The following is a 23,589-nucleotide window of genomic DNA, read 5'->3' on the forward strand; positions in this document are numbered from 1 at the left end:
GCTTATAGAGGGCTATACTGCTCAATAACACACAGGCCAGAAAAAAAAAAAAAAACTATTTTAGCAGCTCTTGGAAGAAAAATATCTTACCTTACAAGCTTTAAATCAAATTTAATGCTGTTTTGGAGGAAACATTTGAATGACTATGCATACATCCACTGTGCAAGACTGGAGGGGAATCCAAGACATGACGCTTCTCTGCAACTCTCAACTCCTTCTAGGGGATCCCCAAGCATGCAGGCCACAATGTTAGATATACGTTAGCCATGAACGTCTTATTATTTTCGTTAAAAGTCTCACCCCAAATGTTTTTAATATTATTTTTATGTTTTGAAGCAAAATTAAGAATAATTTCACTAACCTTGAGTTTAAGTCTTCCCTAATTTAGCACTGAATATCAAATATAGATCATTAATGGTGCCAAACATAGATTTATCATTCGTTTGAAATTCACCCGAAACATTGCACTATGTAGAAAACCCTTTAATGTACCAAACATTACATAAAAAAACGTATAAAAGGAAACAAGGTGCAAACTAAAAGGGCAGAAAAAGAAAAATATTTACAAAGGTTAAACCACAAGAAGAACAATCCAGTGAAAACAGAACAATCTGCTGGTATTGTTTTATCAAAACATGAATAACTGCTCGAAGAAGAAGTAAAAAGCTTATAGGTGGGTTTGGTCTGTAGTTTACATGGGCTTCAGAAAAGCCAACATAGAAGTTAAAGAGCCTTCCAGTTTATGGGAGACTTTCCACATTTCTCTAGCAACTCGTTGGCCTTGGAGAAATGCCTGCAACCGAAAAATCCTCGATGAGCAGACAGGGGGGAAGGATGTACAGTCTGCAGGACATGGTGGCGTTTCTGTAACAGAAAGGAGTGCATCCTCATCATAAATATTCAGCACAAGCAAGCTTTGGCGAGTGTTAAAATGCACGAATTAGCAGACTCACTCGGTCAATTGCAGCCCCTTTTTTCTGTGCGTACGATCCCCACAGCATGAAGACGACGCCCTCTTGATTGCTGCTGAGGCGTTGAATCACGGCGTCAGTGAAGGTCTCCCAGCCTCTGTCTTTGTGGGAGTTAGCTTGGTGCGCCCTGACAGTCAGCACGGCGTTGAGCAGCAGCACACCTAGTGAGAAGGTAAAAGACGGGAAAGTTGAAGGGAAAAAAAAAAAGTGTCTCGCATGTTTTTGTTTAATCATTTTACAGAATGTGAATCAATAGAAGAACCTTGGCTGGCCCATCCAGTCAGGTCGCCGTGGCCCGGATGCTGAAAGCCGTCTATGTCTGCAGCCAGCTCTTTGTACATGTTCTCCAGACTGCAAATAAAAAGCAAATGTTAAAAATGGAAGGCAAACTATTTTGATTAGAGTGTTCATACAACCGCAGGGCTGTCCTCTAAAGTGAAGATACGTTTGCAAAGCATAATTCTAATGTTTGTGAACTTTAGTAGCTTCAGCCAACTAAATAACCCACAGAGCAGGGTTTTCTTTTTCTAAATATCTGAATGAGAGTTTAATTCAAAAACTAAAATACTGATGGGTAGAATATCAAAATCCAGGCGTGATTGTATGGCATTTAATAAGAATCATTAGATTTTTCTCCATTTCAAAAGGAATAAAGTCAAAATGCAGAACATTTTTACCATATTTATGTAGATCTGGAAAAAGACGACAAAGTCCTCACTTTTCAAGAATCATTTCAGCCCCATACATCTCTTATCCAACTTGTGGCAACAACACACTCTAATAAAAAAAAACTGTGTCATCATTACTTTCAATTAATGGAACCTGAAGTTTCATGAAGAGGTGGAGGGATGAAAATCTTATAATTATTGTTTGAGGTCATTATTTTGTTGACACAGTCTTCCCTTAAATCTTGAAATATCTATGTGGAAAGACAGTCAGGACAGCTGAACTGTGAACACTCCATAATCACAAATTATAAACAACAACAAAACAGACTTCAAACCTCGGAGGAGGAGGAACTGGTCTTTTCACACTGAAGCAAAGTCCGTGCGCTTGGCCTGGACCATGATACGGATCTTGACCAAGAATGACCACTTTAACCTAAAATCGAAGACAAAGACTTTACTACATTTAACAACTCTCTCCAGGCAAAACATGTTTTTTATTTTTTAATAGGTTTTTGCCTTTTTGATTCCAATAAAAAGGAAAATTGATCGTTGGCAGCATGTTGCCTTGCAAGCAGGAAGGTCTTGGGTTTGAAACCCAGCCAGGAGTATTTCTGCATGGTACTCTAGCTAAAAAGTGGTTCTAGTACTTTACAAATAAACAGGTGCTTTGAGTTGGATTTTGAAAGAAACAATAAAATTTGAAATGTATATAAAAAAATACTGTTTCTTTATAAAAAGATGCATTACTTCAATTTTAATAATGTGATGGTAAACTGATTTGAATTGTGGCTGTTTGAGGTACAAAAAAGTCTGTAATACAATTTATTATCGTTACTTTTATATAGAACGTAGTAGTTGCTTTTTTCTCACTGTATTACATCCCTTTGATCAAGATTTTAATTTAATCAGATTTTTGATAACCTATGCTACAGGACACTTTCCCTGGTTGGTAGAAGTTATTTATTAGCAACAAAATACTAAAAGAACTAACAGGATTGAGTTGATGTAATTTAGTACAATAATTGTTCAACTCAAATCATTAATAAAGTCAATTTTGACACAGATTGAATCATCATTTTGTTTTACATCTGTGCCACACTTACATCTGTGACGTCGCACACCTTGCTCCAGGTGAACACTTGTTCAGCAGGTGGGTAAACCGTGTGGCGTTTCCTCTCTTCAGAAACAAACTGCATCAGCTGTGGTGGCAAAAGTGTAAAAAAATAAAAATAAAAAAATATGAAGACGCCTGATAGTAAACAGCGTGTGTGGGAAAAGCTCCTCTTCTCACCTGTTTGAAGTAGGGCTTTCCAAACTCAGCAGCCAGCTCCCTCCTCCAGCTTTCCCCGAACCCTGCAGGAGTCTGCGCGGAAGCCAGCCTCTCCAGCGCCGCCCTCTTGTTGCGAGCCATCCTGTCCAGCTGCTCCGGGGACAGAGGACCGGGAGGCGGGCTTTGCTGCTCAAGCAGCGCCGAGGCGCATTTCTGCTTCTTCTGCAGGATTTTGGTATATTGAGCAAAGCACAAACCCGGTGAGAAACGCGTTGCCCGGAGAGAGAGCTGCTTTGAAAACAGTCGACGAAGCGGCGCTGGCAGCGTCATGCCAGCAAACTCGTTTGGCAGCTTTCGACAACAGAGACGCTCCTGAACGCAGCTTTGCAGGAAGCTGCTCTCGACGCGGGAGAACACAACGATACGAAACGCCACAAAGCGGCACTGCTCCGCGTTTTTGAATTACAATGTACTTGGCTTCACAGGCCGTTTCTGTGGACGATTTGCCACCTGTCGGTAAAAGCAGCGACACTCACCGGTCCGCCAGGGTCCCGGTCGGGTTCGTTTGCCTCGTCGGAAACTCTCTTCTTCGACACCGGCGAAAAAAACGAATTGATGGTTTTCTGTCCAATCATTCTTGTCGCGAACACTTTGGCGGTGAGCTGCGGAAAGAAATAACAGATGCTTAATTGTTCAAAGAGCACCAGGTAAAACTGATGTTGTCAGCGCGACAGTTCATAAAGAATTGGCGCCTAAACAAAATGACGAAAGCGCTTATTATAATGAGCCGAGGGGCGTTCAAGGACCCTAAACAACTTCACGTTTAAGAAAATGCTTTGGCTACTACTGCGTTTTTATTCATCATAATAACTGGTACGCTTTTAAGCATTTATTTCAATGAATTGTGACTCATCATGAGTAATAAAGACCGACAAAGATTTGTCGACAGACAGAAGGTCATTGTTTTAGTTGGTGGTTCACCTCCATGTTTGTCTAAGTTCTTATTAACAGAAAGCCAAACATTTGCTGACATGAAGTGTGTGAAATTAATCTGTGCCATTTTTTTACCCTTCATACAAAATAGTTTCATAGAGTTTGTTGCTTTCCTTGGTCTATATTTTAATATTTTCCTGCAAAAATAAATATTGTATGACTGGCTGACCACATATAAAATGTGAAAGGTAGAAATGAGGGATTACTTAAAATATTAAGCTTTTCTACTCAACATCAACATGCATATAATATGCATTTTCAGTGAAATAAACTTTTTAGTTTAAATTGTTTTTATTTTCTCCTTGGTTCACACAGGAAAACGTTCCCCATCGGTGTGTCGTCGCCTCGGGCCACAGAGATGGACAAGTTTCTGCTTGGGGGACAGGATGAACATCTGTGCAACAACGATGTCCCACGAAGAAGTCCCAGGAAAAAGAAGACAAAGATGGAGGAACACGAGTGCATAGAGAAGGAGGAGGAAAAGGACCCGTGTTTTGAAGAGTTCTCTCATCCTATTCCTTGGCAAAAAGTAGAAGCAGAGGGACTGGACTGTGATTACGCGTTGCTCTTCTTGAAAGAAGAGGCAGATAACCTTTTCAGGCAGCTGGAGGAAGAGGTGGTGTACTCAACAGGTGGTTATTTTTTGTAAACATGTGGCATGAATCTGCAGTTTAACAGCGTGACAGCTGGTTGGTTTGTTTTCTTATAGGAGAGGAAGCAAAGGTCCAAGTGTTTGGAAAGGTGTACAGCATCCCCAGGAAACAGGCGACCTATGGGAACGCAGGCCTCACCTACACTTACTCCGGAGTGAGGCGTCTGGCTTCTACCTGGACTCCGACCTTGGAGTACATCCGAAACGCGGTCACAGACGCAACCGGACAGAAGTTCAACTTCGTCTTGATCAACAGGTGACAAACTTCCCAACACCTAATCCAGAAGTTCAGAGTTGGACATAGCTGAAGCCTCGGTGTCTCCACCAGGTACAAAGATGGACAAGACCACATGGGGGAGCATCGGGACGACGAGAAGGAGCTGGACCCTTCCTGTCCCATCGCTTCCGTCTCTCTGGGAGCAGCTCGAGACTTTGTCTTCAGACACAGAGACGCTCGAGGGAAACGGAGCAGCCGGCAGATGGATCCCGTGAAGCTGGAGCTGGCTCATGGAAGCCTGCTCCTCATGAACCCCCCCACCAATACCTTCTGGTACCACAGCCTTCCGGTTCGGAGGAAGGTCCTCTCACCTCGCATTAATCTGACCTTTAGACGCATCTTGGAGGACATCACTAAACAGTCACAGAGGATCATTAACAGCAAAAACCCAGATTAAAGATTGCATTTTTAACAAATACCTCTCAGGTCAAAGTTTTTCTGAAGAAATATTAAATAAAAGTTTTAATATACTGTCTAAACATTTTCAATAAATCTGTTTCTATAAAGAAACAGATGTTTTTTTCTTTTCAATTTGTTTTAAATAAAGATTTTAGCAGGAAGAAATCTTCCACATGTTTATGCTTGTGGAGGCATCACAAAAGGCAAATTTGAGGGTTTTTTTTTTTTAGCTTGAGTCGTGTCTGCCTTGTTATATCAGACAAAATTTACAGAAAGCTTACTTTTTTTTCTGTGCACTCTAGAAATTAATTGGGGGAATCTGTACTTTTCTGCCCAGTTGTGGTTTTAGTGTCATGATACATTTGTCAGTGAAGAAAATGCATGTATACACAACTTAAAAGTGAGTTTTGTCACTCTTATTAGTTCCCATCTTAAAAATATCTAATTTGAGATGTAGTTTCCTAAATCTCTTCTGAAAGTCCTGTTTCTGAATCTTCCATGACATGGCAGACTTTTCTTTTTTTGTCAAAGGCAATTTAACATGGTTAAAACTCTTGATTTTGGTGCGTTTACAACAATCTCACTTAAAACACAAAAGTAAACTTTATTATTTTTTAAATTTGAAAACAGTCACTTTCAAAGACATGAAAATACATCAGTGCAAACATCCGGACAGACACTGTCGCATTTAGATTTTCTCGGTTTGGTCAGAAACTGCAGTTATTTTCTGCCGAGAATTTAAAAGTCATTCAGAATAAATTACCCGGAAGCATCTGCACATAATCAAGTCTTGTTAACGAAGCTGACTAGAAATCAGTAGGACCCTGGACACCATGAACAGCGGCTTGGATGCATCGTAATTTTGGGTAAGATAGGACAGCCCTACTAGTTGCTGCACAAGTGGTTTCATATGATAGAAATGTTGAACATTAAAAACAACATGGCACTTTATCTTCCACCGTGCAGGTGCACAAATTACAGCATGAACAAGATTTAAAATGGCAGAGTAGTAGTAGCTGAAATGATCAGTGTAAGAGTTTACAGCTGCTGATGGGAATGTAAATTAAACAACAAGGCTGCAGCTGGAACTATTTCACTGACAGTTTTTAATGTGGAACAACTTTATTTCACTTTTTAAAGTGTCATTTTAAATTGCAGGAATACCTAACAATATATTTAATTTATATTTACACCACTGCATGATTACAAAGTCAAAAATATTCTTAAAAACTCCTCATTTACAGTGTCATCACAGGGCACTGTCAAGTTTACCTGCTGTCTGTTACAGGAAACTGTTCAAAGTTTTAAAGACAAGTAGCTTATATGACAATGATATTTGAGAGAAATCCTGCAGGTCCATTATCTTTGGGATTACCAGCCTCTGTTTCGGTTTCCATTGCGACAAGACGCCGTGACGCTCGGTGCAAAGCTACCGTCACGACGCCACCTGGTGGTAATCATGGCGAGAGGTCGATCAGGCGACTACGCGATCGCTCGTCGACCGTCGCACTCTCTCGTAGAAGAGCATGTACGCGTTGGAAGACAGCACCTCCTGCAGGCTGGCTTTCCGCACAGAGTCGTCAGACACCCAGAGCCACTGACAGCTGAAGGGGGAGGCGCTGCAGGGCGAGGGAGGGCTGCGGCGGTAGGTGACAAAATGTCCTGAGTGCATGTCACCGTGGTGAACCAACACCGCTGTTAGTTGGAATAAATACTCTGCGGACCTGGAAGGAAACGCAGAGATCCGGGCATTAGCTCAGTGAAACCACCTACATGTCCGACCTGTGCATCCTTACATGGCTCAGGTGTGATGAGGTTTTTGCTGCTGAGTTTGCATTATAAGCACAAAAACTAATACACTTAAGTTATAAAAACTGTCCTGCTTTCTAAAAGCTAAACAGTTATATTAATTTGATCCATTTGCCAGTTTAAGCTTTTGATGTTTTCATCTTTTCATGCTCAGATTTCCTTTGAGAACAAAAAAAAAAGTCTCCCATGGGACATTTTACACCAACCACAGATTTGGACTAATCATAATTTTAAATGATTTTCTCCAACATGCTGTCAATCATATTTTAATGAGTGAGTGAAATAACTATTATCTTCCAGCAGGAGGCTGCTCAGATTTATTTTAGTTCAGTTCTGTCAAATGGCCCAAACAGGCATCAGAACCACCAATCTAATCATTTCTATTATATTGTGTGTGTTGACTGGCCTGTTTTAAGCCTCTGTAAAACACTTGTTGCTACACTTTTATCTACCAATAAAGACGATTTCACATTTAAAGGCGCCACTCTTAGATAGGTGGCCATGTCATAAGCCGTTGATGATAAAGGGCTGCTGCAGAGTTTACCTGAAGTCATACGTGAGACCGAGCTGTGGGTTCAAACCAGGAGAGAGAAGAAACACAGAAGAACAGGTTCCATTAGAGAAAGGCTTGTTGTTGTTGTTATGATGTTCTGCACCTGGAACAAAGAAGGGGAAAGAAAATTGAAGTAAGGAAAAAGAAAAGAGAAAACAATGCTGTTAAAAATAAAACACCTATTAATCCAACACACCTGTCCCATTAGCTTGTAGCCTTTCTGTGGAATCCTCCACACTTTCCGTCGTTATGGCTTTAGGAGTCGATGTGAACCGATGACTCCTCTGTGTGGAGCTGTTGTGTTTGTAGCGATCCATTGAGAGATACTCTGTGAACTGGACGTGCTCCTGTCTCTTGATGGGCGTTCCTTCACTGGACCACGTCAGTCTTTGTAGGTGGATGCAGAGGCACTGAGGGAGCTTAAAATACATCAAATAAGGGTTGCATTCCTTTCCCCTCAATGAATAAAAATATGAAACACACATTCATTGTGCACTAGTAACTAAAATCCCAAATGGTGTAGGAAGAAAACTTAGATAAATACCTTTCCAAGTTTAAGCTGTTTAACAAAAGTTGTCTTCTGGCTTTCGAAAACTTGCCCATTTCTTGTCGAGCTTTGTTGAAGCTGAAGGACAACATAAAGACAATAAAGATCAAATCCCACCATGTCTGTTCATAAACAATGGAATTATTTTGCAGATACCAAAGTACCTTTGTGCAGTTTTCACACTCCACCTCTTTGATTGTCTCTGACGAAATGAAATGCTGCAGACACTGATCTAGAGAGAGAGGCCGACCCTGAGGAAAGATGTTTGAAGTGAATAGACAATGATGCACTAACCAATCATGTAAAGTGCTACATTAATAATCCTGTCATTTTAGCTTACCCACTGAGGAAGAGGGATGGACAAAGAGAGGCTCTCAAATGAGTCGTACCTTACTGGACTCTATTAATGAACAAAGTTGAGTTGTTATTCACAAATTAATCAAAACTGGCATGTTACTTAGTTCTATGTCTCATAAAGAAACACACTTGAATTTCACAGTGCTTGCACGACATATTGCTTGTTAGACGGCCATGAAAAGGATGCTGGAACTTCCAGAGACCCGGTATCGGATGAAGAGGAGCTGCAGAGAAAATGAACTAAATATAACACGCTCATTGCTGGTATTCTTACTCATTTGGTCTCTTGATTTTTATTTCTCTTCATACCTCGACTAATGCAAGCCACAGTTTTGTCCTCTTCATCAGGAAGAGACTAGAAACAAAGCAAACACAAAGTAGGAGAACATTTAACTAAAAAAAAAAAAAAAAAAAAAAAAAAAAACCCAGAAAGATTTGGGATTCCCAGTGGACGTGGAGACAACTTACCTCCAGGGACTGCATGTCAAACAAATGTGTGACTTTAGGTTGTCGATTTCGCTCCTCCTCTAGAGAAGACGTGAGGACGTGAAAAAGTTCGTGTGCATCCTTAAAAGGGAAGAAATCTGACTTTAAGATGTTGCATGATAAGCTGAAGCTCCATTCAGAAGTTTACACTTGCATCTCATCAGCAAGTTTGGGCTTTTAAATATGCATTTAATCACTTATTTTAAAAAATGCAAACGCACCACAGGTTTGTTTTGTGGCTTTTAGCAAGCTTCTGGCACAATTCTGCTTGAATATCTGTGAACTTTTTAAAATTAGAATAAACAGAATGCCTTTAAGTCATTCTTTTAAGTAAGCCAGAACTTTAACTACAGCTGCTATAAGGACTTTATTCAGAAGGCTTAATCAAAGCCTTTGTTCATGTGTGTTTTAGATCATCTTGCTGCCAATAGTGCTGGCGAGTATAAAAGAGTATATAATGTAAGGAAGAAGGACAACAATTTCCAAGTTCTTCAATTTGACCTCAGGTCATGAAGGTGAAAACTTGAACTCATTGATGTATGTTTCAACTGGGCATTTACCCAAACACACATGAGATCTGGATTTAGAATGGGTGATTCAGGGAAACCAAGTTTAAAGAATGATCATCCTGAAGCACTGATCTACGTCCATCTGAAAATTTTTCAACTGTCCATAAATGTCAGGTCAGTGGCAAGACAGGAACAGATTTAAAATGCAAATATCCATCCATAGTTATTAAAGAGACTTGTTGATGTTTCAAAAGTGAATGGTCAGGTGCAACTTGTTGTTTAATCATTCCACCCAGAAAGAAAAGTTATGAACAGGACATTCATGCTGATGTTCAGTTTATATTAGGTTCTGATCACAAATGATTGAAAAAGCAGTCCAACCTGCTCTTCAAATGAGCTGATGTGCCAGCGATACAGTCTGAGAACATCCAGGAGGCATCCAGCATCTAAAACCTCCTCGTCTCCAGGATCCGCGCTGGACAGAGCTGTCAGACCACAAACCGTGAGGGAGAGGCGGGGGAACTAACATTGATAGGTTCTTTATGCTCTACTTATTTCATGCGACAGCCCTTGCATACCTACCTTTGAGTAGTTGCAGCAGCGTGGAGGACAGCTGGTTGTCTTTGCATGACTGGATCGAGGGCAGGCCTGAAAACCTCTCCAGCCATTTGACGAAAGACGGACATGCTGCCAAACCCTGAAGCAAGGAGTTCAAGAAGCAGGTGTTGCCCAAGTTCAGCAGACCTGGGACCATTCCTGTGGAGAAACGCAAACCACAGCCAGACATGTTGAGCTCTACCTGCACGCTCTGTTTCTATAACTGCAGGGATAGTAGGCATTATTTTTTCTTAAAACTTTGAGATTAGTTCTAACTTGTGCTCTCGTAACATACGTGACATTGTTACTAAGTAGTTCTAACGATTAAATCAGTGAGGGAGGTTGCTTATATGGGGGAGAAGCCAGCCAACTTTCCAAAGCCAATCTAATCTCCCAATCAACTGACAAAGAAGCTGCTGATGTAACACAGCAGCAAATGAGAGGAAAAGAGCATTGCTACTTGCAAGCAATACCAATAAATTAGATGAAACTGAGGGAATATTGATCCCGTATCTGCATTTACCAAACTCTACAAACCTGCATTTCAAACGATGCGGTTACTTGTTTAGCTCTGCGTACACACAATCACCATAACACCTCATTTGTTATAGTTATATAAAGTTGACAGTAGCTATTCTCAATATTATGTTCAATGGTTAATGGTCTGTATTTATGTAGTGCTGTACCAAGTCCAGAGGATTCCAAAGCGCTTCATACTAGTCATCACTCTTTCACTCATTCACACACACATTCATGCTCTGATAGTTCATTACAGAACTCTAAAATCTGTCCTGGAGTATAAAACAGGTTCAGTTTAAATCCTGTCAGTACTCACCTCTCTTCCTCTTCTTCCTGTCGGTGATCGGGCCCCACAGGACATATACTCCAGCTGCAATAGCAGCCGCGATCCCTCCGACTAGACCCCAGTTTTTTATCATCTTGTTCCTGAAAAATAAAGACAACGGAAAATGGACACACATGTAGGGAGATAGCTGACAGGCACTGAAAGTCCATTCAGCTGGGTAAATACACTACTGCCACACAGAGAGTAATAGCAAATAGAATTTGTCAACCAGAATGTTTTTTGTGAATGTGCTGTTAAAAAAATTGCATTGCAAAGATGACTGTGACTCTGCTAACAATTCTAAAAAGATTTGGACGCCTCACAAAAGTCAGTGTTTGTAAGTCTGGAGAGGGATTTAAAAAGATCTCAGAAGAATTTGAAATCAGCCATTCGACTAAATGGAAAGCAGTTTACAAGAAGCACATTCTAAACACTTGCCAACATGCTCAGGTCTGGCTACGAAACTAAAGACATTCTTATGTGAATAAGCTGCGAGAAAAATTGCAAAGGAGATGGAGATTTTACTCTGTATAGCACCTTCCTCACTTATTGCTGTGCACTGCTGTTGAGCTGCCTGAAAGATGTCTCCTGGACTTTGCCAGAAAGACTAACTGGAGTTTAGAACAATGTTCAGTAATCAGACATTTTAGGTAAGGAAACTAAAAGGCCATCATCCATCTTTACAATTCTGAAACTATACAAGTTTGCTTGGAAATCCCTGTAAATTTGAGCCGGTGTTTCTTTATATTAATACCACTATTATTATATCATTCCACATTTATTTTGTCACCTGAACTACTTTTTCAGTATCAGTCTTTATTGGGAATACAGATTCTATTATTACATTGTTTTGACAAATCACTATTCTATAACTAAAAAAAATGAACAATGCATTTGAGGCTCTCTGTAAGTCATTTCATTCACACATATCAGGTTGAGTTAAATGACCAACTGACCAAAAATAAAAGAATGAAAATCCTTTTTCAAATCCCACATCGCCATAAAGAAAATGAATTGCGTGAACAATGATCCATTCAAGAGCACTATGTGAGTGTTGGACTTAATTTGAATCAAGGTTTACATCGTTGCTAATGACATCAGATAATCACGACTTTAACACGAGTTGATCTCGTCAACTTCAGGGTCTGTCATGTGTGAAATGAGCTAGGTTTAGCCTCCAGGCTAACTTACCAACAACACCGAGGCCAGGCTCCGCTCCGAACACTTTAGTAACTTCGCAAATGCAGAACATTCAGATAATATCCCCAAAACACAAGTAAACACGCTAAAGTGTCACTAACCGCTCTCGGGCGAGAGGTTTAGGAGCACAACTCAGACTGCGTGCTTTGCTCTCCTGGCCATAGGCGGCCCAGACGGCCTGCTAACCTACACTTACAGCTGCCCTGCTGAGAGCTGACCCTGATCACTAACTTGTTGTTTACCACATGGAGATCTTACCTGATCGTGGGCCCTGTGCCAAGAAACTCCCCCACAAGCTTATCCGAGCTTTCTGGTCTGCACCACAACATTCTGTTGTCCACGTGGAACCACCGTCCTGAGCAGCATGTTTCCACACGAACTTGTTCAAGAGCGCAACCAAACAAACAAACACAAAGGCTTGTATTTCAGCCGTTGCTTTGGTTCTTTAAATTAATGTCACATAAAAAAATAAATAGAAATAAGTCTTATTTATTTTTTACAGTATATCGCCAATGACACTGGAATATCGGTTTAATTTATTATATTATAGTGAATTATAATATACTACACTGATATATATAGATAGATAGATAGATAGATAGATAGATAGATAGATAGATAGATAGATAGATAGATAGATAGATAGATAGATAGATAGATAGATAGATAGATAGATAGATAGATAGATAGATAGATAGATAGATAGATATAGATAGATAGTAGATAGATAGATAGATAGATAGATGATAGATAGATAGATAGATAGATAGATAGATAGATAGATAGATAGATAGATAGATAGATAGATAGATAGATAGATAGATAGATAGATAGATAGATAGATAGATAGATAGATAGATAGATAGATAGATAGATAGATAGATAGATAGATAGATAGATAGATAGATAGATAGATAGATAGATAGATAGATAGATATAGATAGATAGATAGATAGATAGATAGATAGATAGATAGATAGATAGATAGATAGATAGATAGATATAGATAGATAGATAGATAGATAGATATAGATAGATAGATAGATAGATAGATAGATAGATAGATAGATAGATAGATAGATAGATAGATAGATAGATAGATAGATAGATAGATAGATAGATAGATAGATAGATAGATAGATAGATAGATAGATAGATAGATAGATAGATAGATAGATAGATAGATAGATAGATAGATAGATAGATAGATAGATAGATAGATAGATAGATAGATAGAGATAGATAGATAGATAGATAGATAGATAGATAGATAGATAGATAGATAGATAGATAGATAGATAGATAGATAGATAGATAGATAGATAGATAGATAGATCTCATGAGCCAAACTCCGCAACAGTGACCTGACAATGGCGCCACCTGTTGGAAACTTCTCTGTGGCCCCTGAGAGCTTTTACTCTGACGCCATGTTTTCTGATTTCAACCATATTTACTCGCATATTGAGTAAATATGCGAGTAAATCAAATCAAGTGCAGCCAACTTCAGTTACAACGATTAAAGTTAAAGTTAAAGTCAAAGGACATTTATTAACGCTATTCTTAAGAGAAAGCAACAAAAATGTCATCAACCATGGGGCTTTCTGGAAGTGTCACACTGTTCAGTGCAGAGAGCACACCATAGCTCTTCTTGTCCCACTCCCTCTCATTTCATCTGACGTCACTCCTCACAGTTTCATTTACTGTCACTTTTTTCTCTGTCTTCTCTTTTCATGTAGATGCCTCCTATCTTTAAACTCCATTAATACATTTTTAAAATCTTATACTGAGGTGCTTAACTGTAGTTTCGCAAACGCTTCAGAACATCAATGCTTGCTTTGTGTTTGCAAATGCCTTTCAAAATCTTTGCAAAGAATAAAATGCTCATAAAATGTGCATGAAATATTAAGATTTCACACCCACAAAGATATGGCAATCAACCTCATCTGACAAGTTGAAGAAGAGGAATACAAATCGTAAGAGCAGCCAAGAGATGCCTGACTGAAGAAAGAAAGGGCTAATTAAAGACGACTGGGCAATACTTGGAGCCTGCAGATGTGAAAAGCTGGTGGATGCATATCCAAAAACCACCTTCACCTGTGAAAGATGGTTTTCCAAAGTTTGGACACAGGAGTGGAGATGCCCTGGACTGAATGAAAATTCACCCATAATCGATCAAACAACGATTTAAACTATGTATGATTTTCCTTCTGTGTCACGACAATAAATACTTTCCATTTTGGATCTGTAATGTAACAACATGAAGAGATGTGGAGGGTGAAGAAATATTATTTGTCGATATTTCAACCAGTTTTCATCATTTAAATCTGATTGGATTCAAATTCTAACTCACTTCTGTCCGATTGTAAACGATTTAAAATCGTTTGAATGTCGATATGCCCTTTTTTATCTGGACACCTGTCTTCGTCTCCCCCTCTGTGAAGGTTGCGGAGTCTTGTGTTGACCCCCCTCTTTGATCAGGAGTCACGTGGTTTCTCCCCTGAGCTCCGCCAGCGCGGCCTCTGATTGGCTGCCGGCAGACGCCGGACCGAGTCGCTCTCCTCGGTGCTGAAATCGCCGACCGTCGCGAGAATGTAAACGGCGATGAGGCCAAACGGAGCACCATTAAAAACACACACGAAATGGACGATGACCTGTTTCAGTTGAGACAACTTCCGTGAGTAGAGCACAGTTAATATATCGATGCCGGCCTGGTTTTAAATCGCAGATTTTCGACCGTGACAGCCCGATGCGTCGCTCTCTGATTGCTTCGTGTTTGTTTCATTAGCTCACCACAAATAGCCTGGCAGTCCTCAAACACAACACTGATTCAAACACCGAGACTGCAAGAACAGTGTTAGCCTCATGAAATTAATATCAAACTGTTATTTTGCATTATTTTTTTTGTGCACACAGTTCTTAACAAGCGTGTTTGTTGTGTTCTGCAGACTGATCGACACTTGCTGTCGACTTTACAGTCATGACTCAGTGCATAACATGGTTTATGTAAACCTGTCTACGTATAAATCAGTTCAACTGAAGGCTGGTTCCTTACAGTGGCTGCATTCTTCTTCCTCAACAACTAATTATTTATGCTAGAAATATAAATGTGTTAAATATGTGGATTGTAAATATACTTATTGGCTTATTTATAATTAGTAAAGAATAGCACTGGTTTGATTTTGCCATTTTGTGTATTCTGAAGGACATCTTCATGGATCTCACACACTTAAACGCAACCCTGACGCTTCACATAGCCTGGAGGTCATGTTTTGTAATTACTGTGATTAAGACATCGCAGGTGCTCTCTATTATTTGTGAGTGCAACTAGCAATCTTTTTGAATGTGGGGGAAGATTATATGTTGCCTACCATCTGGGTTTCTAACCTCTCATAGGGATTTTCTGTAGCCGAGTTTGCACCATTTGAAAGTCCAGATATCGTTTCCACAATATTGTTTTGTTTGCAGATTTACAGCCAACAAAGGTTCACATAACAAAGTCTACTCCTCTAATTTGATTTGTGCCAACAATATCGAACATTAAATTATCTTGGTGTTTCTTTTTTACAAGAAATAATTTGTGTTTTATCGCTAGAACTTGTCATAAATCAACTCTACCTCAACTGTTGGACATTGTTTAGTACTTTCAGCACATATTCAAAGTCTTTATAGGCAAAGCTAGAAAACACGGTGTTGATATTATTTCTTTCACACATACAAAAGTGAGGAAGTAGCCTGCATCATCATTGCTGCTCCCAAATCATGGATCAAAATATAATTTCTAGACCTGCTAGAAGGTAAACAAAAAACAAAACAAAAAAAAAGATCTTCCAATCTTTTAAGTTTTGTTTAACAAAAATGTTATATTTTGTTGATCTTTGAAGTAAAGTGAGTAAGAGACATTTTATTTTCCTTGTGGTTGAAGACTTTGGCACTACAATACAAGCATCAACTACAAATGTGACTTTACCTAAAGAACTGTTCAAATGAACTGGATCTTTTCTTTGTAGTTTTATTAATAATTCATGATCTTTTATTTCACTTTGCTTTTTGTTTTTGTTTTTTTGCAGTGTTGTCCGTTTCCGTCGCACAGGTGAGAGCACACGATCTGAGGAAGATGTCGAAAGCAGAGGGCAGGAGGTCAGGCCAGCCGAGCCTGCCGATCTGGAGTCTGTGGCACTGGCAGAAGACGCTCCTGTGCCTCGAGAGTTTGCTAATCCTACCGACGGTGCGTTCTCTTAGAAATCTGCTCCTTTTCTCAAAATCCTATACTTTTCTATTCAATTAAAGTAATGATTACTCAGATTACTACCAAATTATCTTGATTATTTTCTCAGACACGTTCATGGTAGAAGATGCTGTGGAGGCCATAGGTTTTGGCACATTTCAGTGGAAACTTTCCATCCTCACTGGTTTATCCTGGGTGAGAATCGTTCAAACTCCCCGCAAGCTTGACAGAAGTTGTTCTTGCCCACTCCCACACTAATTTCCTGAGTGTGTCTTGGTTCCCTGTTTGTGCAGATGGCTGATGCCATGGAGATGATGATCCTCAGCATCTTAGCCCCACAGCTCCACTGTGAATGGAGACTACCAAGCCTTGAGGTGGCTCTGCTCACATCGGTAAGAGTTTCCCAAAGTTTGTAAAGTGATCCTGCTCATAGCGCTTAATGAATGTGCTGGCAATTGAGTTAAATGAGAATACCGGGGTTTATTCGAAAATTAACAGGAAAATTGGAAAGCATTTTTCAGGTTTCACAATAAAAGGTAAACAGAGAATCTGACAAACAACCACGACAACCACATATATCAATGGAAGTGCGAGCAGACGGCTAACATGATGCAAGTAAGGGAAGCTAATATAAATGACTCTTGTAGAAATCTAAATACTGTAAAATGAAACATGATTCATACAGAAAGATTAAACCCCAAAACAGTAAAACTCAGGCTACAATGATATCCTCATAACCATTGTTAAATTGTTATTCACCAAGACTGCAGAGACATTAAACTGTCCTACTAAACCTTCTCACACAAAATGCTAATCACCTTTTTCCGTTAATGATGCAGGCGGTGTTCATTGGGATGATGATCAGCTCTTCTCTTTGGGGAAACATATCTGATAAATATGGCAGAAAAATGGTGAGTTCCACTGAAAATCTTGTGAAAATGATTCATGCAATTCACTGGAAAGGTGTTCAGAACCCCTGAAGCATTAAATTTCCCAAACTTTATTGGGACTATATTTGATTGAACATGCATCCCACTAATCTACACAACACCTTAGGCGCATAAAACTGACTTGCAGCTTTTCACATCTTGACTTGACCCTTCGTAGACTTTCCTCACCTGAAGTGTTGAAAGGTACAAAATAGTGGTGGGGAGGGAGGCAGTGGACTAGATTCCTTTAAAGTGAGAGATGTGGATGATGGCTGAAGAAGTGCAAAGTTGATGTTACAGCATTGGGAAAACTCAAGATTTTAATGGACTCAACAAAGTCCAGATATTTCACTCTTGGTTGTCTCCCTGATCCAACACACCTGAATCCAATGGCTGAATCACCTCCTAAATGCAATTAAGTTCTCCAGAGTCCTGCTAATGACCTCATTATTTGACTCAGGTGTGTTGAAGTAGAGATACATCTAAAAGTTGCAGGAGACCGGGCCTCGAGGACTTGGAGTGCCCACCCCTGCCTCAGTGTAAATTACATTGAGAAATAATGAGATTGGGTTATATAAAGACAGGTTTTAATGCCGAAAAATTATCACATGTTACAAGCCTTACATGGAACAGACAGAGTTACATTCACCGTGCAGCAAACTTTCAGATGACGCAGCAAGATCCATGCATAAAATTTCTTTTTGAAAAAATTCCAAGTAAGAATAATTATTCTTTGCTAGCTATTCTTCTGCCGTTCTGGAGTTTCATGCTGATTGCGCAAAGCTATAGCTTCAAAGGAATGGTGACCAGAGCTGCACTGTTTTTCACTTCTTCAATGCGTTCTTCCAAGAAACATGCTGCTTGCAGAAATGCAAAATCACCGTCATTTTGCTCCAAAAATTTACACGTGCTTGTGACACTGCTCAATATTTAACTAGCATGTTTACCCATCCGCTGCAGTGGTTGAGATTTTGTTTGGTGTTTGCAGTGATGTAAATCATGTGTCAGTCAACAAAAGGGGGTGAATGATGCCCGAAAGGTGGGAAGTTCCAAGAACAAAAGCAGTGAGTCATTAAAGATAATGGGTCAAACTGAGCTCCCTACAGCCTGGGGGCCTTGGCTTCTTGGCTCTTGCAATCATCATGTTGCTCTGCAGCAGCTGAATTTCTTTCTTTAGATGTTTGTTCAATCGCTAATTTTCTTTTTTCTGGACTGTTCTCAACTCCTTCAAATAATGAGCGTGTACGTATTTGTAAAAGATTTTGTAAACCAGATTTAACTTTTCTCCTTAATGCTTGTATAGTACAAATCATTGGCTTATAAAATAAAACCTCAATAAAATGCTATATTTGTGGTTACAACAGAAAAGCTTAAAGGGATTGGATACTTTTCCAGGCTACTGCTTGGGTAGTGGTGCTTATGACAGTGTTTCTAGATTTTAAAATTAGGATTAGGAAAATATCATGTGTTATACGAGTAACATACTGATCATATCTACTAACAGGGCTTGACTCTGAGTGTGCTTTGGACCATGTTCTATGGCCTCATGAGTGCATTTGCACCCATTTACGGGTGGATCCTGGTCCTGCGTGCGCTGGTGGGCTTTGGTATCGGAGGGGCGCCTCAGTCGTGAGTACCTCATTCACTTCTCTGAAAGCAACAGTGAAACATATGAACTGAGTTGGTATTTACACTGAAGTTCTTTTAAGGGTGACTCTGTATGCTGAGTTTCTTCCTATGAGATCCAGAGCCACGTGTATTTTGCTGATTGAGGTATGAGTTGCTCCAGACTATCACACTGTAGCAAGTGTCCTTTTCCCTTTAACCACTTTTGTATCTTGTTCTTTTCATATTTTATTTAGATCTTTTGGGCAATTGGTACAGTTTTTGAGGTCCTATTGGCGATCCTCGTGATGCCCACTCTGGGCTGGCGCTGGCTGCTCGGCCTTTCCACCATCCCTCTCTTCATTTTCGCCTTTCTGTGCTATGTAGGTACAGCAGTTTAACAGGCTGTTAATCTGTACGTAGTGACATGTTAATTGCCGGTGTGTGTGTGTGTGCGTGTGTTCACAGTGGCTGCCAGAGAGTGCTCGGTATGATGTGCTGACGGGGAATCAGGAAAAGGCTCTGGCAACTCTGAAACGTATTGCCACAGAGAACGGCGTCCCCATGCCTCTGGGGAAACTTATTGCTGCCAGACAGGTGCAGCACAGCTCGGGCTGGCAGGACATGCATGCTCTAACAATGACTCTTCTCCCTGTAATCCACTTATTCAGGCATTTATCTATTGTTTTTTTTGTATCTGTTCTTTCTCATTAGGAAGATCGGGGGAAGATCCGAGACTTATTTTCGTCACACTTCCGATGTACCACGGTTCTGCTCTGGTTCATTTGGTAAATGAAACAAATGCTAAAGCAGCACAATGTCCTCTTCAAGACCTTCTCACGCTTCAGGATTTTAGTGTTTACTATTTTAATCATTTTTTTAAATGCATAGTGGCTTGTAAAAATATTCGCACCCCTTAAACTCTTAAATATTTTGTCCACAAAATTTAATGTATTTTATTGTATTGATAAATAGACCAACACAAAGTAATGAGTATTTGTGGAAATTAAGACGTGTGCTTTTCAACAGGTTTTACAATTAAATATCTAAAAATAGATGTTTGATGTTTGTGGCTGTGATGTATCAAAACATGGAAAAGGTCAAAGGACATGAATACTTTTGCCAGGCGCAGAATCTGATTTAATTTTGCGTCTCTGTCAGTGCAGGTTTGCAAACGCCTTCTCTTACTACGGACTGGTGCTGCTCACTACAGAGTTGTTTCAGGAAGGAGGTGCATGTGGAAGTGAGTCAGCGAGGTCATCACACAAACAGAAGCAGTCATGTTTTAGCAGAAAGCATTACCAAAACATGTCAGACTTTAGACTGAGAGATGCGCTTTGCTGCTTCATGTCTCCCTCTAGTGCCCAAAGGCGGAAAAAAGGAGCTCAGATGCAACTTGGAGTGTAAATATCTAAATTCTGATGACTATAAAGACCTGCTCTGGACTACATTGTCTGAATTCCCAGGTAAATAAATCAAATATGTTTTGCTATGTCATTGTCATTAACAAATGTGTTTCCTCTGCAGTATCTTGGACAAAAAAAAACATAAAAGATTGTTTTGAAAAGATGCACAAGACTAAATTTTAAAACAACACATCATTCTCATCAAAAAAAGATCACTTTACTCAGACACATCTTTTTAAGTTGTATTCAACAAATGTTTATAGATTTTTATTTCTTTATTGATTACTCTAGCATCTTCTTCTGTTGCATGTATTTGACACAAGCTTGAGTTTTTACAGGTGTAAGTTAAAACAGAATATAAAAGCTAGAACATTTCTGAAGAAACTTAAATGGGGTTAAAAATTAGAATCAATGTTAAAGTAAGCTACAATGTACTCGATGGAGTGAGTTCACTGATTTTCACTTTCGTAAAAGTAAAAATCAGACGTGGCACTTGGTTACCAGAAAACACGCTAATCTCTTAGCAACAGATTAACAACAAATATTGTTATTGTTCAAAAAACATAAGATTTCTTCTCCTCTTTTGAAATTCTATTTATCTTACACTACTTACTACTTAAGAATTGTGCAGTTGGTGAATTTCAGCTAACAGAGGTTTTTGTTAGCCGTAATAATAAAAAATAAATCCATCTATCCATTTTCTGTTCACCGTTTTCCCTAGTGGGGTTGGGAGTTGCCTCTCTCCAGCTACGTTCCGGGCGAGAGGCGGGGTCACCCTGGACAGGTCGCCAGCCTGTCGCAGGGCTTAATAAAAAATAAATAGAAATCAATTCTTGAAAAATTTCTGTGTGTTCGTACTGAATCTGTATCAGCTGTACTTGATTCTTTTCAATGTTTTTCTAAGGTAAAAAAATGCGCCTGTATGTTTATGTTAGTAGTTTAAGGAGAGGATCTCACACACAGTGAAATATACATTAATACACTTTTTGTTATAGTCCAAAAAGGTCATTTTCTCTGTCAGTTCTCTGCTATAATAAATAATGCTCACATTATTTATCACACATTGAAGTGACTGTGCTGACTTCCTGCAGGCCTGCTGGTCACACTGTGGGCTATTGATCGATTGGGACGGAGAAAGACCATGGCATTGTGTTTTCTTGTGTTCTCTCTGTGTATCATCCCTCTGTATGGATGTGTTGGGAGGTAAATACAGCTTTTACATCTTATGGATTGTTTATCATGTTATCATTGTTTTATGTTTATCTGCTCCTTTTGACACACGTTTTCTTTTGCAGAGTGTCAATGACGGTGTTGATATTCATAGCCAGAGCATTTATTGCTGGAGGCTTCCAGGCAGCCTATGTTTATACTCCAGAGGTAATACATCCTTGCAGACTGTTGCATGAGCTTACACTATGAGAAACAGTGAAAGCAAGGTGATAGATGGCACGAGGTGGCCGTTTTTCCTGCAGGTTTATCCAACAGCAACCAGGGCTTTGGGTCTGGGAACAAGCAGTGGGATGGCCAGAGTTGGTGCCCTCATCACTCCTTTTGTTGCACAGGTAACACCTAAATAAAAAGTACTGATTATTCAAAGTGAACTGGCTGCATGAGTTTATTCATCTTGGTTTTCTTGGACTTTCATCCTGCAGGTGATGTTGGAGTCTTCGGTGTACCTGGCCCTCTCTGTGTACTGCTGCTGCTGTCTGTTCGCTGCTGTCGCCTCCTGTGCTCTGCCCATTGAAACCACAGGTCGGGGTCTGCAGGAGTCTAGCAATCGTGAGTGGGGACAGGAGATGGTAGGCCACAAATCAGAAGAAATCCCACACTCCAGCTCTGCTTCTCAGAGTTGAGGACATGCTCACTGTGGTACGAGTTGGAGGCGAGACAAGATGAGAGGAGAGGAGAAAGCTAAACCAGCTTTCTGCCCTTCTTGTATGTTTCTCCCAAGAGCCAGGCAGCACCATTTTTACATCACATTTCTGTATGTAAAGTCTTTAAACACCATCGGTGTCACAGGGTTGCCACTGTAAAACTACGTACGCACAGGACGAGTTAGAAAGACCAAGCGATGTTGAGGATTACCAGAGATGATGGTGAAAATGGGAAAAGTTTCTGAAAAGGGGAAGATGGAAGGTGTGAAAGTTTTGCAATTTGTCTTCATACAGCTACCTTCCTTTGAAAGAGCCTTAAAACAACCTATTGAGTAGGTGACAAAAACCATCTTGGAAACCAATGAGAAAACAGCCTCTGTAGTACACAAAGCATACTGAATATACCATCTCCAAAGTATTCTTAGCAAAAAAAAAACAAAAAAAAACATCATCTCATGTACATGGAAATTGCCTGCTGAAATGCACTTTAACTTAAAAAAAGTATCATTGAAGAACATAAATAACTCCTCAGATGAACTGACCAGATTAGGTTTTTTTTCACCGAACATTCCTAATTATCAAGGTAAACATGGATCCTATGTAGGATCCTTTGATTTTATTGCAAATATCAGCCCTTTTAAGGAATGATTTGCTTCACTTTCATCAGTTTCCTAATGCAAATGCACATATAAATGACTGAAATTAGGATTTTGAAAAGTTTAATTATGATGTGATTGTTTTACCTATGATAGACTTTGTTGGTCTGTCACATAAAATATCCTAGTTTGTGATTTTAATGTGAACAAATGTGAAAAGGCTCAAAGGGTATGGATATTTTCACAACCACTCCATAGAACCTCAATCTGAACTTCTTAAACATGTTCTACTTTTTAAGTGTTAATTCCTCCAAAATATGCTATAACAGGGCAAAGGTTTATCAAAAGGTTTATCAAAGCGAAGGTAAAGTCCAGATGAAAAAGTTAGAGTCTGTTACACATTTACTTAATTTCAGGCCCAGCAAAAGTCAGGAATTTGACCATTTTACCTTGAAAGTACATTTCCAGCTGCATCGTGTAATTATTTCTCCTCACATGGAGACAAGTTTGGAGGATTGGGAAGTTTTCTAGAAAACGACATGTGCATTAATAAAACATTTAGGCTTTATTTCTTGAAGACTATGAGAAGTTGACAAATAATCCAGAAATTCAGCCTTAGTATTCATGTGGTCAGCCAAAATGGACTGCCTATGGAGGGCTCTATAGTAATGATGTTATTACTCATGTATCAACTATTCCTCCACTGATCCAGACTTTTAACAGCATACTCCCATACATAGACCCGAGCTGTGAACGTTTACTGGATGTCATGTTCTCGATGTAAGTGAGAAGAAAACACAACCCCTTGTTCGGTTGTTGTCT

General features: G+C 39.6%; 4 protein-coding genes across 7 annotated transcripts; 2 read left to right on the forward strand and 2 right to left on the reverse strand.

Annotated features, from left to right (window-relative positions):
- Positions 1-467: 467 nt before the first annotated feature.
- unga (uracil DNA glycosylase a) lies at positions 468-3,547 on the reverse strand. 2 transcript variants are annotated; one of them, XM_055048952.1, is made up of 7 exons: positions 3,446-3,547; positions 2,931-3,131; positions 2,743-2,838; positions 1,975-2,072; positions 1,234-1,322; positions 954-1,132; positions 468-864 (listed from the first exon to the last, which is right to left on the reverse strand). In XM_055048952.1, exons 1-7 carry the CDS (start codon positions 3,542-3,544, stop codon positions 724-726), a joined length of 903 nt encoding a protein of 300 aa, XP_054904927.1. In that variant the 5' UTR covers positions 3,545-3,547; the 3' UTR covers positions 468-723. The 2 variants fall into 2 exon arrangements, with proteins under 2 accessions (XP_054904927.1, XP_054904926.1); XM_055048951.1 differs by lacking the exon at positions 3,446-3,547 and having other exon boundaries at positions 2,931-3,305.
- alkbh2 (alkB homolog 2, alpha-ketoglutarate dependent dioxygenase) lies at positions 3,528-5,467 on the forward strand. 2 transcript variants are annotated; one of them, XM_055048953.1, is made up of 4 exons: positions 3,528-3,616; positions 4,218-4,534; positions 4,612-4,810; positions 4,883-5,467. In XM_055048953.1, the coding sequence occupies exons 1-4, from the start codon at positions 3,591-3,593 to the stop codon at positions 5,226-5,228; spliced, it is 888 nt and encodes a 295-aa protein (XP_054904928.1). In that variant the 5' UTR covers positions 3,528-3,590; the 3' UTR covers positions 5,229-5,467. The 2 variants fall into 2 exon arrangements, with proteins under 2 accessions (XP_054904928.1, XP_054904929.1); XM_055048954.1 differs by having other exon boundaries at positions 3,557-3,782; positions 4,883-5,466.
- Positions 5,468-5,814: 347 nt separating this feature from the next.
- On the reverse strand, positions 5,815-12,515 carry usp30 (ubiquitin specific peptidase 30). Of its 2 annotated transcripts, none has more exons than XM_055048955.1 (13): positions 12,391-12,515; positions 10,924-11,033; positions 10,074-10,247; positions 9,873-9,976; positions 8,965-9,063; positions 8,806-8,851; positions 8,626-8,720; positions 8,480-8,539; positions 8,304-8,390; positions 8,137-8,217; positions 7,789-8,011; positions 7,584-7,695; positions 5,815-6,954 (listed from the first exon to the last, which is right to left on the reverse strand). In XM_055048955.1, exons 1-13 carry the CDS (start codon positions 12,459-12,461, stop codon positions 6,705-6,707), a joined length of 1,512 nt encoding a protein of 503 aa, XP_054904930.1. In that variant the 5' UTR covers positions 12,462-12,515; the 3' UTR covers positions 5,815-6,704. The 2 variants fall into 2 exon arrangements, with proteins under 2 accessions (XP_054904930.1, XP_054904931.1); XM_055048956.1 differs by lacking the exon at positions 12,391-12,515 and adding an exon at positions 12,124-12,343.
- A 2,164-nt stretch (positions 12,516-14,679) lies between these two features.
- svopa (SV2 related protein a) lies at positions 14,680-22,639 on the forward strand. The gene is made up of 16 exons (XM_055048985.1): positions 14,680-14,806; positions 16,200-16,357; positions 16,467-16,552; positions 16,651-16,749; positions 17,197-17,268; positions 18,791-18,915; positions 18,996-19,059; positions 19,149-19,274; positions 19,360-19,488; positions 19,606-19,679; positions 20,058-20,134; positions 20,253-20,357; positions 21,389-21,500; positions 21,593-21,674; positions 21,770-21,859; positions 21,950-22,639. The coding sequence occupies exons 1-16, from the start codon at positions 14,772-14,774 to the stop codon at positions 22,148-22,150; spliced, it is 1,635 nt and encodes a 544-aa protein (XP_054904960.1). The 5' UTR covers positions 14,680-14,771; the 3' UTR covers positions 22,151-22,639.
- The last annotated feature ends 950 nt before the right edge of the window (positions 22,640-23,589 follow it).

This window comes from Poeciliopsis prolifica, unplaced genomic scaffold, assembly GCF_027474105.1.
Source record: "Poeciliopsis prolifica strain line A6 unplaced genomic scaffold, Auburn_PproV2 SCAFFOLD028, whole genome shotgun sequence".
Classification (NCBI taxonomy): Eukaryota; Metazoa; Chordata; class Actinopteri; order Cyprinodontiformes; family Poeciliidae; genus Poeciliopsis; species Poeciliopsis prolifica.